At 42.7% G+C, this 21,961-nt stretch overlaps 1 protein-coding gene across 1 annotated transcript; it reads right to left on the minus strand.

Annotated features, from left to right (window-relative positions):
- Window positions 1-1,871: 1,871 nt before the first annotated feature.
- On the minus strand, window positions 1,872-20,950 carry map3k14a (mitogen-activated protein kinase kinase kinase 14a). Its single transcript, XM_061233248.1, has 16 exons — window positions 20,817-20,950; window positions 13,732-13,985; window positions 13,146-13,221; window positions 12,303-12,522; window positions 10,901-11,248; window positions 10,596-10,730; window positions 10,329-10,458; window positions 9,340-9,468; window positions 8,601-8,705; window positions 6,652-6,815; window positions 5,521-5,671; window positions 4,978-5,370; window positions 4,146-4,243; window positions 3,255-3,393; window positions 3,053-3,153; window positions 1,872-2,948 (listed from the first exon to the last, which is right to left on the minus strand). The coding sequence occupies exons 2-16, from the start codon at window positions 13,964-13,966 to the stop codon at window positions 2,784-2,786; spliced, it is 2,589 nt and encodes an 862-aa protein (XP_061089232.1). The 5' UTR covers window positions 13,967-13,985; window positions 20,817-20,950; the 3' UTR covers window positions 1,872-2,783.
- Between the last annotated feature and the right edge of the window lie 1,011 nt (window positions 20,951-21,961).

A 21,961-nucleotide genomic window follows, 5' to 3' on the forward strand; every position in this document is an offset into this window, starting at 1 on the left:
CTTTCAGGCTTCTTATTGCATACTTCAGACACTTAATTTTGTGTTGAGGTCATTCTTTCTGGCAACTCTGCAATGTAGGTCTTTGTTGTTTACATTGTACATTAAGTACATTGTATTGTTGTCCTGTGAACAGCTAGACCTGTGTCTGCTACTCTTTTTTGCAGCTCTTTTGCAGTGATGTGTGGGTTCTTCTGAGCATTTCTCACCAGGTCTCGGGCCATTCTATCTGAAATCTTATTGGTCTTACAGACCTAACCTTTACTCCAACTGTTCCATTCATCTTCCATTTCCTAATAATGTTTCTGTCAGTGGAAATGGGCAGTTGAGAAACATTGAGAGAATTTTTAGTAGCCTTGTCCTTCTTGGTGGAAATGAACCATGTTAATGCTGAAATCATTGGATAACTGTTTAGAGGAACCCATGGCTGTTAATACCAGACAGAACAGCCACTGCAGTTGGATACTTTAGAAGGCATGGAGTTACTTCAGAATAAAAAGTTCAGCCCTAGAATTATACTCACCTGACTCATTGAAGCCCTAACGAGTAAATCACCTGAGTCTGGGCCTTGGTAATCATCTTTTTAAATAGTAACAAATAATATTACAAAAGAGTTCCCTCATGTTTGCAGAGGGCCCTTTATTACAAACAGTAAAAAATTTAATTAAGAGGCCCTCTTGCTTTTAAATTAGTTCCTTTCAGTTTTGCCCCTGGACCACTGGCAGCAAAACATCTCAAAAACATCAATGACCGTTACCTTTTGGTCTCATCTGACCATAGCACACTCTTCCAGTCGTAATTCCAAAGAGGTTTGGCAAACTTAAGGGCTGTCTTTGTGTCACCCTTCCATATGTTTATGCCTTTTTTATCATTGCCCCGTTTATCAGTGCTAAGTTGTATGTTTAACTGTCTATGTTTTCTTTTGTACCCATTACCTGACTTGTGATGGTCAATCCCTCATTGTGTGTCTTCTGAATTAGGGTTCCAATAATTCTGCAGCTCACTCTACAAATGTTCCCCTTGCCTTTCTTCTTGCTCTTCCACCTCTTTTCGGTTGTACTCTTTCTTATTTCACCAACTCTTTCTGGTTTGTTTGGATCCATTTTTCCAAAGCACATGAACTCACCTGTCATCCTTTTATTCATCCTGAAGTTGATTTGTGTGTTCATTTTTCTTCTTAGTATTTGTGCCTAAAGAATTCAGGAAGTGATGATTTTCATTAAATATAACTGCAAAACAAAGAAGAAAGGGCAAATACACTGGGAGAAACGTAAAAATAAAATTTGCCCATCCCCACTTCATAGTTGGCAAGCATACTGCAATGTATTATATGAAAATGAACAATATGAGGATATAAAGTATTCATGTATCATTCTAGCAGAGATATAGCTGTGAGGGAACACAACATTGTGAAATATGTGAAATGCAATATGTAAAATAGCTATCCTGCACAGCAGCCATTTACATTACATCCATCCATCCATTATCTGAACCCGCTTATCCTGATCAGGGTCGCAGGGGGGCTGGAGCCTATCCCAGCATACATTGGGCGAAAGGCAGGAATACACCCTGGACAGGTCGCCAGTCCATCGCAGGGCACACACACCATTCACTCACACACTCATACCTATGGGCAATTTAGACTCTCCAATCAGCCTAACATGCATGTCTTTGGACTGTGGGAGGAAACCGGAGTACCCGGAGGAAACCCACGCAGACACGGGGAGAACATGCAAACTCCACACAGAGAGGCCCCGGCCGACGGGGATTCGAACCCAGGACCTCCTTGCTGTGAGGCGGCAGTGCTACACACTGCACCATCCGTGCCGCCTCATTTACATTACAGACAATGCTAATAAAACACACAATAATAGCAGTATTGTGATATTATTTTAATGCAGCCACACAACAACGGCTTGTACACAGTGAATTTAAAAGTGTCCCTGATGACTTTATAAAGACAGTGGTAGTCGAATACAGTAGTATGGTAGAGCAGGCAGTGGAGAGATATGGAGGAGAAACAGACCAAACAGCCCAACTCATTTTTGCACCAGGAGCTGACCAGGAGAATCAGCAAATCCTTTAATTTTTCCTTTTTACCACAAGGCATGCGACCTCACTGTCATCAGCTCTACTGTAGTGAAACACAAGATGGCTGCCTGTACCTACCCCTCCTCTTCACCTGCTTCCTCCCCTGCCTGCCCCCCCTTTATGTCACATGCCCATAGGCATTTAACATGTTCCATGGCATTTCATAGGTAGGATGCTTTAAGTGCACTTAAATTTGAAAAAAACAGAACTGAAGGTTGAAAATGACATACCCAAAATGAAATAGTTACTATTCTTGAACCCCTTTGACTACAGGCATAGTCTTCTGAAAGGTAGCCCTTTGTGTCAGTCAGAATTACTCACATAAAGTTACAGAAGCTGAAACACAGTGAAAGTGGAAGCTTTTCTTCTCACTGAAAAAATGTTCTGTTTTGACTAGATACGGATTATTGTAGTTGTGGCTTGTGCAGTTAGAAAGACAATGGAGCCGCAGCCACAACACTGGACAAATTCCCTTTCACATTTTATGACAATATCACCATCATCATTCTCACAGATATAAAACTGGGTCACGTCACTGAAAATGGCCTCTATTGTGGAGTCAACAGTGTTTTCAGTGTCTTCCTCAGAAATATTCCTCCAAAGGAAGTCCTCTACTTAGACGTAGGCATCGCAAAATAAGTCTTTTGTTGTAAAACAGCAGCTGATTGAGTTGAGCGCACTGATGGAAGTTTGAGTCACTCGCGCACCTCCAGCCTCCCCTCTCTGATCCTCCACTGCCAGCGGGGGCTGCCATCCGGGGCGGGGGTGCAGCGGAGGAACAGGCCCGGATCCTGCACCTCCTCATCATGGGACACCTGCTGCCCATCCAGCGCCTCCAGGCTGAATGCCGTCTCTGAGATCTGTGGGACACACGCACGAGACGGGGTGAAGTAAAGCTCCCGCTCGCCTCGACTGCACAATGCTTGTTCGCCCAGATCAATGGCCTTTGGGTCTATTCTCTCACCTGCTCGCTGATCCCGATGGCGACGTGGCCCACCTTCACCTTGGGTCTCTCGCGGATTCGCAGGCGCTGGCCGTCAAAGTTCTCGATCCACACGTCCACCCCTGGTCCACAGAGGAGGAGAGAGGGTGGTGAATTCCCCCAGAATGCCACAGGGAGGAAAGAGGAGGTTAAGGTTCAGTTAGGGTCTGCTCATGCCACTCACCCGCAAAGCAGCGGGAAGGTGTATGTTGCACAGGCAGCAGCAAGTCCATGTTGAAGCTCTGTCCGTCTGTCTGGCTATTGTAAGAGAAGACGCCAGAGCTGAGGTCATCTTGCATGTTCATGGACCAGCGGGCAGAGTCCTGTGTGAAGGGGGTCAAGGAGATGGAAATGTTAGAGGTTAGTTACAGGTTGGTTGGCATGCACCATAATCATCCTTTCAAAACATAATGTCTTGTACAATATCATGGAAGGTGTTGATGTTGCTGCAATTCTACAATGATGTGCCTTGTACAGCCTATTATGTTTTGCTGTGACTAAAGTAGCCATACAAGTACTTCAACCACCAAAATAAGTGACTGAGGAAAAATGACATCCAGCATAAATTATATGTCAGTGGGCTTTCTATTCATTTTAATGGACATAAAACTACACTTACCACTGTTAGTTAAACTAAACACCATTTCTTTTGCAACACACTGTGGACTTTTTTCTTATTTTTGTAATGCGCATTTGCCTGTATTACGCCTTGCTGTGCATGCAGAGCAGATGTAAAGCATAGATTTAGATGGTTAACAAGAAACTAAACTGTTCTGGACCCTAACTCCATTCATCATTGACTGAGGTTTCCTGAGAGAACCACAGCCCAAATTTGGCTATGCAACTAGCATGAACACATACACACGTTTTTGGTACTTTTATATATTTGTCTGATGTTTTAATGAAGAGTTTTTCATGAAAAAATTCTCACACTTGCATGTACGTTTCCTGCGATGGTGACAACTGGCAGTAAAGTTTAACACAAATTTAACAGTAGATCGAATATGGCAGTTAGCATAATAGACCATATTATACTATGTTAGTTTGGCGGACTTGGGCAGTGATGTGTCCACACCTTGTCCACAGGGTCTCTCTGGTCGGGGCAGTCATTGCTCAGACAGGAAAGCAGCACTTCAGGGGAGTGTGGCTGGGACAGGCTATCGAGGATTAAGACTGAGGAGAAAGCACACACCAAGCTATGTCACAACTAATGCATGCCGGTACTCATACAGATAACTTGCCCACAGTTTACAATCAAGCTGCTAATTAGTAGAATCAGGTGATCCAAATTATGGCTGGAGTAACACATAAACAAAGCTTCTCAGTAGCTAGTCAGTTAGCAACTACCTTAGTTAATATCAATTCGTGTAACTTTATTGTAAGTTTACAGGTTCCAACAACCTGCTCTTAGGGCCACAACACAGAGACCCCTTATTTTGTTTCCCATAAAAAATTATGTGAGTAGTTCTGTGCTTGGCCCCAGATTATGTGTCTTAATTATGCAATAATAAGAAGATTTACTGTGAGATACTGCTGTGCTGCATTCTGCCTTTTAAAAGCCTTAGATCAGCACAGCATTGACAATATCTCATGGTAAATCATGACTTTGAGTGTATTATTGCAATTATAAAACAGTTTTACCGACACGTTGATATATTTAAGCAATACAGTAACAAATTACTTTATTATGGCGTTTTAAAGACAGAATGGACCGCTTCTGAAGTGTTGCTAAGTTACGAGTTCATGATGTCTCTGATAAAATCAACCAAACATAAACAAAGCGTGATAAGTTAATCCTTTGAATGTCTCTCAGCCAGTCAAATTATGAGGTGGGAACTAATTGTTGTAAAATATGCAATCCTCTCCTCAGGGAAGAAGGAGATGTACAAAATCTAATGTTGGCGCACCTCTGCTCAGCTTCTTCAGCTCCTGCTCTGACACTGTGGAGGCACTGTCTACCTGCTCCCATTTCTCATGTCTGGAGCGACAGGCTAAGGAAGGCCGAAGGCGCTCGCTGAGTGAGGTCTCCCACTCCGTGTCATCTTCCTCCTCGCCCCCAGTCTCCTCATTTTCCTCATACTCCTCCTCCTCGTCTTCACTGTACTCCTCGTGGTGGGCGTTCTCTCTCCAGGGGCTCACCCACAGCAGCCTCTGCTCCGGCCTCGCCTCCGCCGATGGGGCGGGGCTGGGTGTGCGAGGGGGCGAGGGGATGGACCTGGACCTCACAGCACGCCTCTGAGCAGACCTGATGCTCACTGGCTCCTGATAGGCTCCTCTCACGGGGCTGGTGAGTCCGCCCACTGCGGTGACACAAATGCACAATCGGGTCACATGACTGCATGGCTCAGGGAAGCACTGGTGTACAGGCTGGTGCCAAATGGCATTATGTCTACAGGTTCAGGTTCAGAGGTGTGTTTCCATATGATTCTGAAACATCTCAGGTTTCTCACCCTCTTTCAAGGCTCTAGTGGTTTTCTCCTTAAGCTCAGCGGCTGAAGCCCTTATATTTGGATCCTTCTGCAGTCCCGCGGTAAAGATGTCCACAGTGTACGGGTGGCTGTCGGAAGGGATCTCACTTAGAGGCGGTGGCTCATTGGCAATCTATGAAAAAAAATTCACATCACACATAATTGTCAATTGTATACCAACACATGTATGAAAAAAAAACACATATAGTACGTACACTCACAGAGTGCTTTATTGGGAACATTTGTACTTTATGACACCCACTTACCTACCTCATGCGATTATCTAATCAGCCAATTGTGTGGCAGCAGTGCAATGCATACAGTCATGTAGATACGGGTCAGGAGCTTCAGTTAATGTTCACGTCAACAATCAGATTGGGGAAAAAATGTGATCTAAGTGACTTTGACCGTGAAATGATTGTTGGTGGCAGACAGGGCGGTTTGTGTATCTCAGAAACTCCTGATCTCCTGGGAATTCCACGCACACTAGTCTCTAGAGTTTGCAAAGAATGGTGCAAAATAACCACACATTACAACAGTCGTATGCAGAACAGCATCTCTGAACACACAATGCATCATAACTCTAAGTGAATAGGCTACAGCAGTAGAAGTCTAAAAAAATAAGTCTAATAAATATCTAATAAAGTGCTCGGTGAGTGAATATTCAATGTAAGAGTTGGTTCTGCAGGTGTCTGATACTATGACAGCACATTCCATGGTGGCATGAGTGTCAGTGGAAGGCTACCTTGAGGCACAGTGGAAGGCTACCTTGATGCACAGTGGAAGGCTACCTTGAGGCACAGTGGAAGGCTACCTTGAGGCACAGTGGAAGGCTACCTTGAGGCACAGTGGAAGGCTACCTTGAGGCACAGTGGAAGGCTACCTTGAGGCACAGTGGAAGGCTACCTTGAGGCACAGTGGAGGGCTACCTTGAGGCACAGTGGAAGGCTACCTTGAGGCACAGTGGAAGGCTACCTTGAGGCACAGTGGAGGGCTACCTTGAGGCACAGTGGAAGGCTACCTTGAGGCACAGTGGAAGGCTACCTTGAGGGACAGTGGAAGGCTACCTTGAGGCACAGTGGAAGGCTACCTTGAGGCACAGTGGAAGGCTACCTTGAGGCACAGTGGATGGGCGTAGTTGCGGGTCCAGGGGTCGCATCCATTCCGCATGTGCAGTAACATGCAGCAGCTGCTCCACACATCTGCCTTGTCACAATGGCACTCTCCTTTCACCACCTCTGGAGCCATGTGGGTCTCTGTGCCCTGGAACCCTTCTCCTGCAACAAAGTCACACATACAGGAAGTGAGGTAGCCCTCTCTTAAAATGCAGTCACTCATACAGGAAGTGTGGTAGCCCTCTCTTAGAACACAGGCTGTGTCAGAAACAGTGGAATTGCCCACTAATGAGTATAGTTGTTGAGTGCACTGGATGAGAAAGTAGGTCAAATTTTCTCTCAATGTAGTAGGATAATATACCTATTTCCATAAATATGATGTGCAGCTTTGCTTTAAAAACGCAGCTGAAAATATTTTTGCATGCTGCCCATTGCATACTAAAACATGCACTAAACAGAAGACAGTAGGGAAGGCCTTTTAAAACACAATTACATGTACAGGATGTGAGGTAGCCTTCAAACATAGAGAAAGTCAGATCTCCTACAACACAACTACAGTTACAGAAGGTCACATAGACGCATACACTTCTGCAAGATAACCACAGTTGCAGGATGTGCTGTTTTCGCTTTGCTCTTTCACTTCTCATTCTGATTAGATCAAAGCAGAACTAAACAAAACTCCCGCTCTTTTTTGGTCTTAGCATGTCAGCTGAAATCTCTAAGCATTTGGTGACAATAAAAACATTATTTTCAGACCCAATAGGTTTTGTTTTTTTTGCAGTGCTCTGTGGATTTATCTAAAATCTTCAGTACATAATTGTGTTTGTAGGACCACTAGTACAATCTTCCAAAGACAAATCTTATCTAGTTAAAGGGTTCTTCATTCCTAAAGTACTGTGCAGAAGTCTTAGGCACCTGTATAACATTCTGTACAGATAAGATTGTAGGGCATTTTACATAAGTGTGCCTCTCTGCAGACCCCCAAAAGGAAACAGACTGTGTTGACCATGTTGACACAGGGTCAGCAAGGTTTGATGAAAAGACAGTGCTTGTCAATACAGGACTATTGCTCCCATCATTGTGCTGCCTCTGCGCAATTCTGCCACCTCAGTGGAATGCTCCCAGAACTGATGAGTTGAAGTGTCTTTAGATTGCTAATGATGTGGGAAATAGTTTGGTGTCATTGGTGGTATAGTACACTGGTTGCTGAATAAAGATCTTGTAGGAATAAACCACAGGTAATGCAAGTTACCTGTGAGTCAGCAACCAGCTGTAATACAAAGGTTAACCAGGTTTGTTGGACATACAGAGATAACATCAGCAGGGCCATTGTTACCGCCATCTTGAACTGTTAGAACAGAGGAGCAGTTGAACTTATCTTTTGGAGTCAGATAAACGAGAACAAAATTAAATTAACCCTGTTCCAGTAGCATTGGTCCGACAACATGCATTTCCTTCACCTCTCGGATACTTCCGCCTTTTGGTGTATTTGGGGGGTTTCTTACAAGATCAAATAAATATTTTTTGTGACCACCCTTTGGCGTTAAAACTGCATCACTTCTCTGAGATAGCCAACACTGTCCTGCAGTTCTGTAAGACAATCAGCAGGGAGGTTGTTCCAAGCATGTTGAAGAACTTGCCACAGTTCTTCTGCAAACTTTGGTTGGGTCCTTGCTTCTGATGTCAGACAGCCTTGATCAAGTTTTTATGTAAAACGTAGTTAATTGCTTACAGTAATATGTTACTTTTTTAAATTAAATACAAAAATGAAAGTTTGAAAATGAATATTTAGAAATCTCAAAAAGTCTAGGGTGCCTAAGACTTCTGCACATTACTGTATGACTGAGGGTTCCATAAATAATTAAAACGGTTCTTCTATGGAATCAAGACAAAGAATCCTTTCAGAACCCTCTTTTTCTAAGAGTGTACCATGTAGAGCAGCTTTACCTCGGTAGACTTTGGTGCTCTGCCCATTCAGGTCCAGTCTCTCAGAGTGTCCAAAATCACAGAGAAATATGTCCTTCTCATCCTCTGAAAGTAGCACATTGTCCGCTGCAGACAGACAGAAACAAACCAAACTTCAGACAAAATTATACTTAATAATTTAAACTGATTACATTTACATTTACATTTACATTTTTGTCACTTGACAGATGCTTTTAATCCAAAGCAACTAACAAGTACATTGGTTCTTCCACAGGTTAAAAGCATCAAATCCTAGTAAACTAGTAAAACACGCATGAAGAACTGTTTGTGGCAGAATCTCTGTGCCATCAAAGAGCAGCATTCACCTGCACTAATCCATTTGTCCACTAGGAGGAGATTTAAAATGGACCAAACTCCTCCTCACCAGTGAAAACCTTGCTGCTCTTTTTTTTTTTTAAATCATGGTGAGTCATGGGTCATGTGGTGGGAAATTCCCCCGCTTGTCTTGTCTTTTCACACCACAGAAAGTGTCAAGAGAACAACAACCTGGTTCATTCTTTGAATTCACACAAGAGCAACAACGGGGGTGAAAGAAAACAACACTAAAACTTTCTTCTTAATTCAGTCCTTTTTTCTGTTTCTCTTTCGATACATACTAATTCATCTTTGGCACATTTTAACCCTGCCCAGTTATGTAACAACTCCCTTATTCCGCATTGCTATGCATATAAGGTTTTCTGTGTCTCTGCATCACGTTTACCTTTGATGTCCATGTGCAAGACTCGTCGGCTGTGGAGGTACTTCAGTGCTTCCAGAACCTGGCAGAGGTAGTGCAGAGACAGGTCCTCTGGCAACCGGCCTCTGTCTTTCAGCAGCCCACCAAGTGAACCTGGGGAAGCAGAAGGAGACAGGATGTAAGAACCTGCCCAAACTGCACAGCAGACCTGGCACAAATATGTAAATGTTTTGGATACAAATACTTTTCTGGGGTTGACTGATCTTGCATAGTGGAATTGAGCCAACCAAGAGGACCCAAAGGCAGGGTTTACACTTTCTGAGTGTATTTCATTGGTTCCAATACCTCAGACAAGCTCAGTACCCAAGTCACTAGTATAGGCTGTCCTCGGCTAACAATTGCTACAGGAATGGCATCACCCACCAAAACCCTTGTCAGTGCCTTGTATAGATGAGGAAGTATGAATTTGTATGGGGTTTGTCTGAAGCATGCAACACTACAAAAACCTAAGAAATAAGTCAATCTTAACAAGCATTTTAGTCATGTTCAACGTAAAATCTGAATTCCTAAATATACCCAAAGGATTAGGAAGAAATACATTTTTAAGTCCCTTTACAAGACTAAAACAGTTGTTAAGACAGACTTTTTTTTTTGCCATACTTGAAACCTTTTGCTAGCTCGGCTTTGTACGAATTTGACCTTTTAATAATTTTTCCAAGGGCCTTCTCCTGATTTACATTGGTATGCAAGCTTTCCATTTTGATGCTCCCAAACTTAAAAGAACCCTATGGAGGACAGTGGTCTGAATAATGTACATCTGATAATGTCATCTATATGATCTGGCATAGCTGCAAATACTGCACACTGACTGCTGCAGCACTTAGCCAGGAAGCTACATCACCATTGGAGGTCACCCTGCACTACATGCTAAATGCTCAGGAACGGATTTTCCTTGAGGGTCCCTCACAATGGCGTCAGTCTGTTAGTGAGGGGAGAAAGGTGAGTGCACTAGCCTGATTTGAGATCCATGAAGAGGGTGACATTTGGGCCCTCTCGGACAACGCCAAAGAGTTCCACAACCCAAGGGGATTTCAGGGCACTCCACGAGCCCACCTCCTCGCTGCAGAATAGGTTCAAGGGTATCTGTGGGCGCAAAACAAAAAATAACGAAGCCATTTTAAGTCTGTGCACTTGAATGTTGTGCACATACAATCGGCAGGGAACTGTACTAAGGAATGGTGGTGCTTGTGTATATGGTATGGAGAAGAGGCCAGTGCTACCTTTTTGGCAGCGCACGTGAATCCGGTACTGTTGTCCCGCATGCGGTAAACATCCCCAAAAGATCCATTCTGGATGGGGTTAAGCCGGGTGTATTCTTGACCCTCTCTGTATTCAAAGTCTTTCGCCTGGAGTTTCTGAAATACAAGCCGGGGATTAACAGACATGAATTAAAAAATCCAGATGGTGAATTAGGGTGGATGGACGAAGAAGAGGCAAACAGGAAAGGAAAGGAAAGGAAAAAACAAATCACAGACAAGAAGAATATTATGCAAATTGCCAATTTCTCTGTGTTGCTTTCTCTTACCTCCTCAGGGTGGAAGAGGATGCCCTCGTTGACGTAGGAATCGCCCTCCTTCTCTTCCGCAGCCTCCATTTCCAGCGCTTTAAAGAGGGGGGCAGCGAAGCACCGCTCCTCCTGGCTGACAGAGCCCCGCAGAGCCTTCACCCCCAGCTCACACACCTCCAGGTCGAGGTTGGAGTCTGACCCACTCTCCTGGCTGCATAGGGAGAGGCTGGGGCTCCCCCAGGTCAAGGTGGTGTGTAGGAAGCCCAGAGGGAGCTCATCGCAGCAGGGCAGGAGTAATTCGGGCTCCACCGATCCTGGCGACTCGGTCTCCTGCACCCCTAAGCTGTCGCTATCTAGCGCCTCTTTCTGGAGGGAGGACACAACAATCACCAATGAGTGTGGAAGGAGACAAGGGAACTGGCTTTCATCTTCTCAAAAGAACATCTTTAATTAAAACAAGTAAAAATTTTCAAATGTTCTGAATCCCTTCATTCATTGTGGAAGGCATATATCAGAGATTTGGTGTTCATGGAAGGAGCATAAAGGCTGATAATTGTCAGTGACAGTTTGAGCCACGGAAGTAACCATGAATCATATCTTGGAAACAAAGGTCTTTTGGTACAGTTTTGAGATACAGTATGTGAAATATCTTAAGAAAACAATACACACACATCTCAAAAAGTCAGATGTGTACAGTAATTAATGGACTGACAGATGGTGTAAGATCTGCTCAACAACACCAAGTGTCAGCAGTTTCGCTTCCCTTCCAGTGAAGCAGACATTGTTGTGCTAGGGCGATTGTGTTTTGCCATCCGCTAAACCACAGGCCTGGAGCAAGGCCCTTTCCCAGCAAGGGCATAGGGGAACTAAAACTAGCTAGGCAGTGGGATTAACATTATTGCCACTGGCAGATACCATCTCATGACAAGAAGTTAACATTTCATATCAAATTAGTCTGACATATCTATTTTGCTTTCATTGCCAGAGGTTCTCATATTTTAAAAGACAAACTGACTAGACGAACCCCTGTCAAAGTCGCTGCTTTATGCATTCAGAACGCCACATTTTGTCATGGAAAATGATTGCAGGTCAGGGATGCAGTACAGCAATGGATGCTACGGCAAATGGATGTTAATGCTAATGGATGAGAAGCAGCTAAGGTGCTTTGGACTCAAGAATGACAGGACTGTTGTTATTGGTGGAGTATAGACAGGATAGGGCTAATCAACACTATCCACAGAAGGTCCTAATATCAACAGGTTCACTCAACTAGCTCATTGTATAGTCATTGTCTTGACTGAATGACTAAATCTGTTGACAGTTAAGAGAGCTTCCAAGGCTAAAGGAGAACTTGGGTTGCTTGGATGTGGACCTCTGGTCCTGGAGTTGATCCAAATTGCCACTGGGACGTTGATCTTACCTGGACACGCTCAAGGCTGTAGGAGCTGCTGCTCTCCTGCTCTGGGACTACCGATTGCGTCCTCTCCCTCTCTCCCTCTTGCTCATTCTCCCTACGCCTTCTCCTCCTCTGTCTCCTGCGCCTCTTCTGCGGTTGAGAGTTCTCTGGTGCCGGACGGTCCTCCTCCCGGGCCATTGGGCAAGCCACATTGTTGTGCAATCCGTGGTGCCCCACAAAGGGCCTGCAGAAGTCAGAAATGATGATCAGAGCGCCTTCAAGGCAAGGTATTCTTACAGGGGAAATTATATCCCTGCTGAAAGAAACAGCTCAAGCTAGGTTTTAAACCAGCTGGTAGCTGGTTGACCAGTTCAGACCAGCTCCCAGCTCGACATGGTTTAGTGCAGTGTTTCTCAACTCCAGTCCTCGGGATCCACTTGCCAGAAGGTATTTGTTATAACCAGAAACGTACACACCTGATTTAATGAATGAACCAATCAAACCACAAAAAATGTCCTTGATTAGTTCATTAGTGTGTGTGTTCGTGGTTACAACAAAAACCTTCTGGCAAGTGGGTCTCGGGGGGTTGGGAAACACTGATTTAGCTGATTGAACATTTTAGACAAGCTATCAGCACAAGCTGGTTGACCAGCTCATATTCTGCTAGACCAGCTTATGATCAACTTGACCAGCTCAATTTTCAAGCTGGTCAAGCTGGAAAGCTGAATTTTACAACAGGGATGCATAGTAACTGAGCAATAATATGCGATTGGATTAAAAAGTGGGAAAATGGACCCAAGAATTTCTCTGGTGAATTTCCTCTGATACTGAACTTCTCGTGCATAGAGGAGCAAAGCCAAATGATACCTGTGTTTGTTAATGAAGACAGATCTGATGAAGCTGTGCTCTGTCCTGGTGGGGGTGAACTCCTGTGGTCCATCACCTGAAAGACAATGATATAGCAGGCCTTAGATACTGCATTTCCCTCTCAGCCATAGCACAGCCTGCCCATCATTCTAATGTCCAGTTATTTTCTCTTTTCTGAACAAATCACTATTCAGTTTTCCAAGACCATGACATCCCCCCAGCTCTGCCCTTCCGCATGACTTAAACATTTCTTCTCCATTTTCTATACTTCACATTGAAGGATTTAAGAGGAAATTATTATGTTATGAAAGCAAACTAGTTCAGTACCCTTGTATAAAATCCAGCTAGACCAGCTTGAATTTACCAGCTACCATCTTTTTCAAAACAGCTTGAGCTAGTCAAACCATGTTGAGTATGTAGCTAGTCAGAACTGGTCAACCAGTTACCTACTGTTTCAAAGCCTAGCTTGAGCAATTTCAATTTCAACTTGGTTGAGCTCTCATCTTATATAAGGTACAACCCCCTTCCCCATTACGCGTCCCCTTCTTCTCCCTCCATTTCATGTCCCTCTCTCTGCCCCACTTACTGGCCTGGGCGATGATGGACAGGTGAAAGCGCTTCTCCATCTCCTGGTCCCCGGCGCACACCTGCTTGGCGGAGCCGTGCGTTAGCAGCAACCTGACCGAGGGAACCGTCAGGTCCTGCTTTCCCTCCATCCACTTGGAGCTTGTCTCCTCCCCTGGGCACTGGTACCCCAGCACTGAGCCACCCTTCAGCTCCTTGAATGGGGTGGTGGAGTTGAAAATCCTCTGCATGTTCATCGCTTGTTCCTCAGTAGCCCTGCAGAGCAGAAACACACCCGATGCCCCCCCCTGCATTAAGTTTCTTTTAACTTGATTTAGTGACCAGACCTGGGTCAGATTAGACTGTTTTCAATTCAAATACTGTTTCTGTGCTCGACAGGTCTTTCCTGGTGCAACTGAGCCAATCCAGAGGACCGGAAGGCGAGGTTTTAGAGTATTTAATCTGTTCCAATACACCAGACAAGCTCAGTAAAACATAGAAAAGTATTTGAATCCAAAACAATTATGTATTTGACCCAAGTCTTTTCCATCCATTACCGTGGCAGCCATTCAAAGTCATTTGATTTGGTTTAACTCGCTTGGACATTCATGTGCAATTTGCAAGCTGTGTGCTGTGTGAACAAGAAGGATGGCAGCAAATTCTGTAAATGTTCAATTTGTACATATACTTCATGCTGCATATTGTGCAATGGCTACATTAACATCTTTGGCTATGAGCAAAAGTGCTGATATCGCTTTTATTATCCACAACCAAGCCTGATTTGACAGTTGACCCATTGTTTCTAGACAACCACAAGATCCCTTTTACTGACCTCACAACTACATTGTCAATGGCAAGATAGAGCTTGAGGGCCGGCATGCAAGTGCAACATAAATAGAAAATGGCAAAATACACTGAAACGATGACTCTCATTTCATCATCTCTGAGCACCTGTGGGTAAACAACACACAGGCTCTCATTGTGTGGCAAATGAGAAGTCTTGCTTGGGCGAGCACCTTATTTATTGGGAAGGCTTAGTCACTCACCGTGGGAGGACATTTTGAGACTGACCCTTCAAAACACCACTTCAAATGTCCCAGGGGCTTCAGTAAACATGAAGCAGCTCGATTTGACAGCTATAAAAACTGCACAGCAATCTCACACGGCAATAAAACCAGCAGCCATTCACCAAGTATCAGTTGAAACTACCATGAAGGTATGTGGGGCAGGCATAATGAGGAAGCAGAGATCTTTAAGATTAACCGTGAGAACGAACAATGATGGAGTCATGTAACTGAGCCACACCTTTTTGCTATTTTGGAATTATCTGGTTCATAGCCTTTTTGCCTTCTTGTTAAATAACTCTCACTATTGAAATGGAAAGGGAGAGAGTTATATTCTGGCCAGGAAAATCTGTTCAGTGATTACCTGATTCCTGCTATCACAGGAATTACAGTTTGTTTCTCTTGGCCTTCAAGCGCTATGGCCACCACAGATTGTCTCCGCAAGGCCTGGTTCAAACATGAGCCACCAACAAATAATTTGTGGATAGTGCTGACATTACAATGTTCATGATTAAACATGCAAGTATGCAGATTCACAAAAGTAAACTGCTTATCAGTGTTACACTATTATATCATTGATAAGCATTGAATGATTTGAATTGATCTGGTGAAATGAAACCTTTTTACAATTATTGTCCAATTTTAGCAGAGTTGCTTAGGATTTCAGGAAATTAATGCTAAATTACATTATGGTTACAGGAAACTTTCCTAAAAGAGCCATGCATGTCTAAAACACACACAAAGGTGACTGAGTCAATGAAGAAATCTGATGTATAGTCTAGCTGTTTCAAATATAATTCTATAGACACATACACGTTTTGCACAAATCTGTCAGTAATTTAAGGTTTTTTTAATCCATTGGACTATTCTTTTTAATACATTGTTTTATATTGCCATTAGAGCTGGACGACAAGAAGAAAATATGCGATATGCGATAACGTTGTTGAATATTGCAATTACAATATGACTGGCGATGAAAAATAAAAAAAAATATTGAAGTGTGCACAGTGTATTTCTTCTGTGGTTCACTGCTAACATAAACCGTAGACAATGAATAGCCTATTCTCACTGATAAAAAATAAAATAAAATAAATAAAAAAACATTTCCAACATGCTTTTATTGAACACATTGCACATGAACAGCCGATCAATTTAACAGAACATCAATTTAAATAAACACTATTCAACGCAGTTCAAGTAGTCCTTTGCGATGTGTTTATCTTGCATGTCCATATCTCTATGACGATAAATATACAATATATCTTGCAGCCCTAGTTGTCAGTCTCCAGAATTGAACATTGGCTTTGATTTTATAAGGAAGTCCACAAGCACAGACTGAAAGATCCACCAATTTTTTTTCTCTGATATCATAAAACACTATTCACACAATAGTGTTATCCTTGTAAAATGCTGAAAATAAGGGTGGCAAAAATTTGGACACCTATCTTTTTGGGAAGTGTGTGAGTTTATTATCGTGTTACTACAATGAGATATTATTTTTAAATGTTGGCAACCTAATTATATATACTGTTTGTTTTATACAGCATTTTCACCGCAGATGGCAATAATTTTGGAAGGAAAAGTAGTCAGAACCCCCCAAAAAGGTGCTGATTTTTTCCCCCTAATAATATTTTTTTTTCCACAAATAATTTTAGAAGGCACAAGAGTGAATGATTATCTTTATAGAAATAAAATTCTTTTTCAGAGCTTCGGAAAGCATAAAAATATGTAAAAGATGCTACATATTTGCATATTTACTGCCAAAACATTATAGTTATACCGTTCCTGAATAAGATTCCACGTACTGTAGGTCATACTTTAGATTTAAGTGCAATAAAATGATGTGTAGGCAATACTTAAGACAAACAGTAATTACTATGAGCATTAGACCAAGACAAGTGTATTTTATATAGTTGCCTGGCGTAGTTTATTGTTTTGAATACTTTTCTGAGCCAGTTTTGTTTTTTATACAGCACTGCAGTTCCGCTCGTCTCTGCTGAGATAGAACCTCCAGAGCCGTCTTTCACCGCGGAGCCGTGGAATGAACGGCTTCTCTGCTGTATCTACGATGTTGCCGCGTGTTGCATCAGTGCATCTGCTGTCGGTATTCGCTAATCTACACCACTGATCTTTCCCCTTGAGCCTAGAACCTCATATACATCCGGATTACCGCACCGTGCGCTGGATGTGCCAAATGGCTGTTTCTGAGGTTTACAGCGGCACTAAGCGCAACAATCCAAATTAATCACGGAGTATTATTGGGAATTCCACTAAGACCTAAGGTGTGTATGTACTGATTGAGCCCAGTGTGAGCGAGTTGAGGCTGTTAGCGATCCTGGATTGGGGTGTATAAATAGCCAGCCGGGACCTGCATTCTGTGGGCCTTCCCAGCTGTCCAAGTCTCTCTACCAAACACCCACCATCTTGACATAGCAGGCCCACACCCACCACTGCAATCCCGCATGACTGAGATTGACCGAGTGATCTAGCCCCCAGCTTGACAATGTCCAAATTGCTGGGTGTGTGCAAATATTTAAGATGACTAGTGTGAAACTTATAGGCTTAGTTTCATGAAAATATTTTTTCCAAATAATAACTATGATTTTAATTTGATTGAGGAAAAATGAATTACAAATGAATTGCAAGCATGCACATTGGTTACCTTGTCACAGGGTAATATGGTGATTAAACCATATGCAATATAGAGGATCATCTTTAGACTTTCTTAAAAAATAAATCCGCATTAAATATTCAGCTGTACAGAAACATGAACAAGACAATTGCAATCACACTAATCTTGATGTACAGAAAAGTACCCAAATATATATAATTCCTAATAAACTAAAATAATTTGCCCAAAAAAGCAGCCTGTCTGGAGAAATATATGAGCTAACATTAGGGCCATGTCAGAGGTTCATTTCTAATATTTCAATTAATGGTCCTTCAATATCATGTCCGTGTCATATCAGGTCAGACTTGTTACATACACACTGACCAAACTGCAACCTGGGTGTCACATTACAGTGTGACATTAAAAACACTGTATGAAAAAAGTTACTCCCACAATAAATAGAGGAATTTATGTATTTAATTTCCTCTGCCTGTGTGTGCAATGCTCTTGTTTTATCAATCTTAAATCATACACTAAGTGACCACTTTATTAGGTAGACCTGTACACCAGTTCTAAATATCTAATCGGCCAATCATGTGGTAGCCAATCAATGCATAAAAGCATGCAGACATTTATACCAATTAATACCAATGAATTCCTGGCTTACAGTTTCTTTTAGAGTTGATTTTAAAGTCTTATATAGGTGCTATACAAATAAAGCTCTTATTAATCATCGCTTAAATGCCACAGCCTATTTGAGTGTTGTTGCTGACCATGCGCATCCCTTCATGGCCACAATGTACTGATGTTCAAATGGCTACTTCCAGCATGATAATGCACCGTGTAACAAAGCAAAATGTTTTCTCAAACTGGTTTCATGAACATGATAATGAGTTCAGTGTTCTTCAGTGGCCTTCCCAGATCTGAATCCAATAGAACACCATTGGGATGTGGTAGAACGGGAGATTCACAGCATGAATGTGTTGCTGACAAATCTGCAGACATTGCGTGATGCAATAATATCAATATGGAACAGAATATCAAAGGAATGTTTTCGACATCTTCAGGAATCCATGCCATGAAGAACTAAGGCTTTTTTGGGAGCAAAGGGAGGCCCAACCCAGTATTTGTGTTCCTAATAAAGTGCTCAGTGAATGTTTATCACAGTGTAAGATTGATTTTTCCTTGATATATCCCTTATACACCCAGACCTCTTTTTGTATCAGTAAGCTTGGCTTTGCAACCTTTCTAATATACAGTGGGCTCCAGAATTATTGGCACCCCTGATACGTCTTCACGTCAAATTAAGTGTTGTAAACTAAGAAATACTACAGTGATTGATTGATTGATTGATTTTATTAGACAAATTAAAAACAATGTGCATACAGTACTAAAATGAATCAGGATATCACAATAAAGTCACATGACTTATTTCCATTGCGGTCCCGGACGCAGGCAGGAAAAGGAAACGACATGTGTATGCTTCTAATATCAATCTACATTAGCTACGCTACTACACCTAATAAAGACATCAGTATTATAAACTTGTCATAGAAAAAATGTAACACTATACTATACTAACTTAGTCATCATCCATCAAGTTGTTTTTTAAAACTATTCAAAGAATGAGCAGATTTAATTTCATTTGGGATTATATTCCACTCCCCCTGCCTTGTATAGAGGAACGTACTTCTCTGTACTTTGCTAACTAACCTACTAGTTATTGACATAAGGTTTATTTTCCAATATGCATAAAGTAGTGTGCTTTATTAATGTTTCAACTGAATCAACCAAAATCAAATAAATAATGTATTTCCCCAAAAAAACATTTTTGGTTCTACAAATTGGCAGTCCTCATTTAATACTTTGTGCAAACAACCCTGGCAAAGAAAACAGTCACGTGTCTTTTCCTATAAGTTTAGAGAGAGATTTTTGACTATTTCTCACTGAAGAACTTTTCAGAATCATTGATAACCTCGGGATACCCCCTCTATAGTCCAGACCACAGGGTTTTCATATGATTTAAGTCTGAACACTGAGATAGCCATTACTGAACATGGTTGGCATTTTTACTTAACCATTTCTGTGTGGATTTGATGTATTTTTGGAATCATTGTCCTAGTGGACAATCTATCTACAACCAAGACTCAGCTTCCTAGCAGAGGCAACCAGATTTCTGGCCAAAATGTCCTGGTACTTTGTTGAATTCATTGTGCCATTGCTTCCACTTCCGGGCATGTTTGGACCCAAGAAATCAACCCAAATTTCTTAAATAACAATTTTGGTTTCAATGAATAATGGTTCCAATGGCTTTATATTAAGACAGATGTAACATCATGATGAAAATTGAAAGGAATGTAGTGTGCAACACAGGTAAAACCATTCACTAGTCAATGTCACGCTCAAGTTCAAATGATGCTGATGCCTTTGTGTGCTGCTGCAGTACAGAAATGACCGCTCAGGGTCTTGCGGCTGACAAGTGAACCTCCACCCCGTCAAGTATCGCTGGGTTTGACAAGTCAAGACGGATGAAGAGTCAAAACAAGACTTCCTTTGGTTGCCTGGCCGGGTACACCCAGTTCTGACAAATATGTGTACAAGTGATGTGTTGTAAACAAACACACATCAAGCTCTGTGGCATTGCTATCACGAGCACTTTCTCACCTCAGGAAAAGTGATCTCACACCTTCTCTAAGTGCCTGCTTTTGTGTCACTTTAAAATCGCACCCTTTGAGCTGACACGACTCATCCGCAAGCTACTATCTCCTATAAAGGCTGTTGGGCCCAGATACATCCCTTTTGCTGATTGGTTAACAGGCAGGAAGAATCCGGCAGGAGAGGCCTGGCGGGAGGGCCAAGCTCTTCTGCACATGCTCTGTTCAAATCCTGAGATGATCTGTGCCAACTGAAACAAGCGCACAACTGCAGGTTTCCATGGTTTGCCGGCACCTCTTTGACTCAGAGTTCAGCTCCACACAAAATACGATTTCTCATGTTTTCAGGGTCTTGAAGACAAATGTAATCCAGCCATTAACAAGAAGGCTTATTTGGCTGCGACAAGAAACCTAACCATTTCAAATATAAGTAGTGAGTAGCTTTACGTTGTAGTACTCACATTGCCCTTTGCTCGACTGGGGCGGTGAAAATAACCAGCACTTTTCCTGCACTAAGACTTCTTAATCAAACCACTCCAGTGCATGGGCTGTTTATGAAAGAATTTGTACTATTTCCCCACAACATGAAAAATTATTTGATTCCCACTTGCAAGCGCCCCTACTGATTCCTCTTTATGGTGCACAATTATTTTTCTTGCCCGTTACTTCCTGCTACAAGCCACGCCAGCCCCCAGAAAAACAACCAGGCTCACCACTCAAAGACAATTTGACACAAATCCTAAACACAGAGGTAGTTAGACAAAAATCTTTGACATACCAAGGAAATGAAAGCAGGTGGTCTTTTCTTTGGTATTCCTTACAAGATTTTTCAAACTTCAGTGAGAGATCTACCTCCGTTCCTCTTCCGCCTCTCTCGCTCTGGCTCTGTGCTCAGTCTGCTCTCCTGCTGGCTCTTAGCCAAGAGCTCTGTGTGTTGAGGCTCACTCTGATTGGCTGAGGGTGTACGCTGGTTTACGGGAAAGCCATCTCCAGTTCTCTGCTCTCCCCCCTCCCTTCCTACAGCAAGGCAGGCTGGGGCAGGCTCTGCATTTCATTCTGTCTTTCTGTTACACACCCACACACACACCCACACAGCGAGAGGTCGTCTGGGAGCCCAACTGGGACCAAGGAGACCAAACAAACCAAACTTATGTTACCCTGACAGTGTTCCGCTGAATTAAGTAAACACTGTTAAAGTTGTAAACTGCATAGCTTTCAGTTACTCACTGGTTATTTGTGATATCCTGCAGTGTAGAAATTCATATTCTTCACTAATAACTAACCATCAGATCAAATATTAAGCTGACAGTAGTATTGCAGTTTTTCAATATCCATCCATCCATCCATCCATCCATTATCTTAACCCGCTTATCCTGAACAGGGTCGCAGGGGGGCTGGAGCCTATCCCAGCATACATTGGGCGAAAGGCAGGAATACACCCTGGACAGGTCGCCAGTCCATCACAGGGCACACACACCATTCACTCACACACTCATACCTATGGGCAACTTAGACTCTCCAATCAGCCTAACCTGCATGTCTTTTGGACTGTGGGAGGAAACCGGAGTACCCGGAGGAAACCCACGCAGACACGGGGAGAACATGCAAACTCCGCACAGAGAGGCCCTGGCCGACGGGGATTTGAACCCAGGACCTCCTTGCTGTGAGGCGGCAGTGCTACCCACTGCACCATCCGTGCCGCCGTTTTTCAATATAAAAGCATTATTAATATTATTATCAAATATGTTTTTGCGGCCATTTTTACCAGTTTGACTGCAGGTTTGACTGATTACCAGTATTTAATCAAACATGCAACCAAAATGGTACTTTTAACTCTATGATACAACTATCACTGGTCGAGCTGATCCAGTATCTTTCTGTGTGTTTAGACCTTGTTAAACTTCTGAGTCCCTCTATCTCAGT

Source organism: Conger conger, chromosome 2 (genome assembly GCF_963514075.1).
Source record: "Conger conger chromosome 2, fConCon1.1, whole genome shotgun sequence".
NCBI lineage: Eukaryota > Metazoa > Chordata > Actinopteri > Anguilliformes > Congridae > Conger > Conger conger.

What these genes read in the sequence shown, in the direction of transcription:
- map3k14a (XM_061233248.1), bottom strand. Translation starts at nt 13,966, where the DNA reads ATGAACATGCAGAGGATTTTCAACTCCACCACCCCATTCAAGGAGCTG. An exon ending in GTCCATCATCGCCCAGGCCA is followed by an intron (nt 13,222 to 13,731) that starts GTAAGTGGGGCA and finishes ATTGTCTTTCAG; the next exon opens with GTGATGGACCACAGGAGTTC. An exon ending in ACCTTCCCGCTGCTTTGCGG is followed by an intron (nt 3,154 to 3,254) that starts GTGAGTGGCATG and finishes TCTGTGGACCAG; the next exon opens with GGGTGGACGTGTGGATCGAG.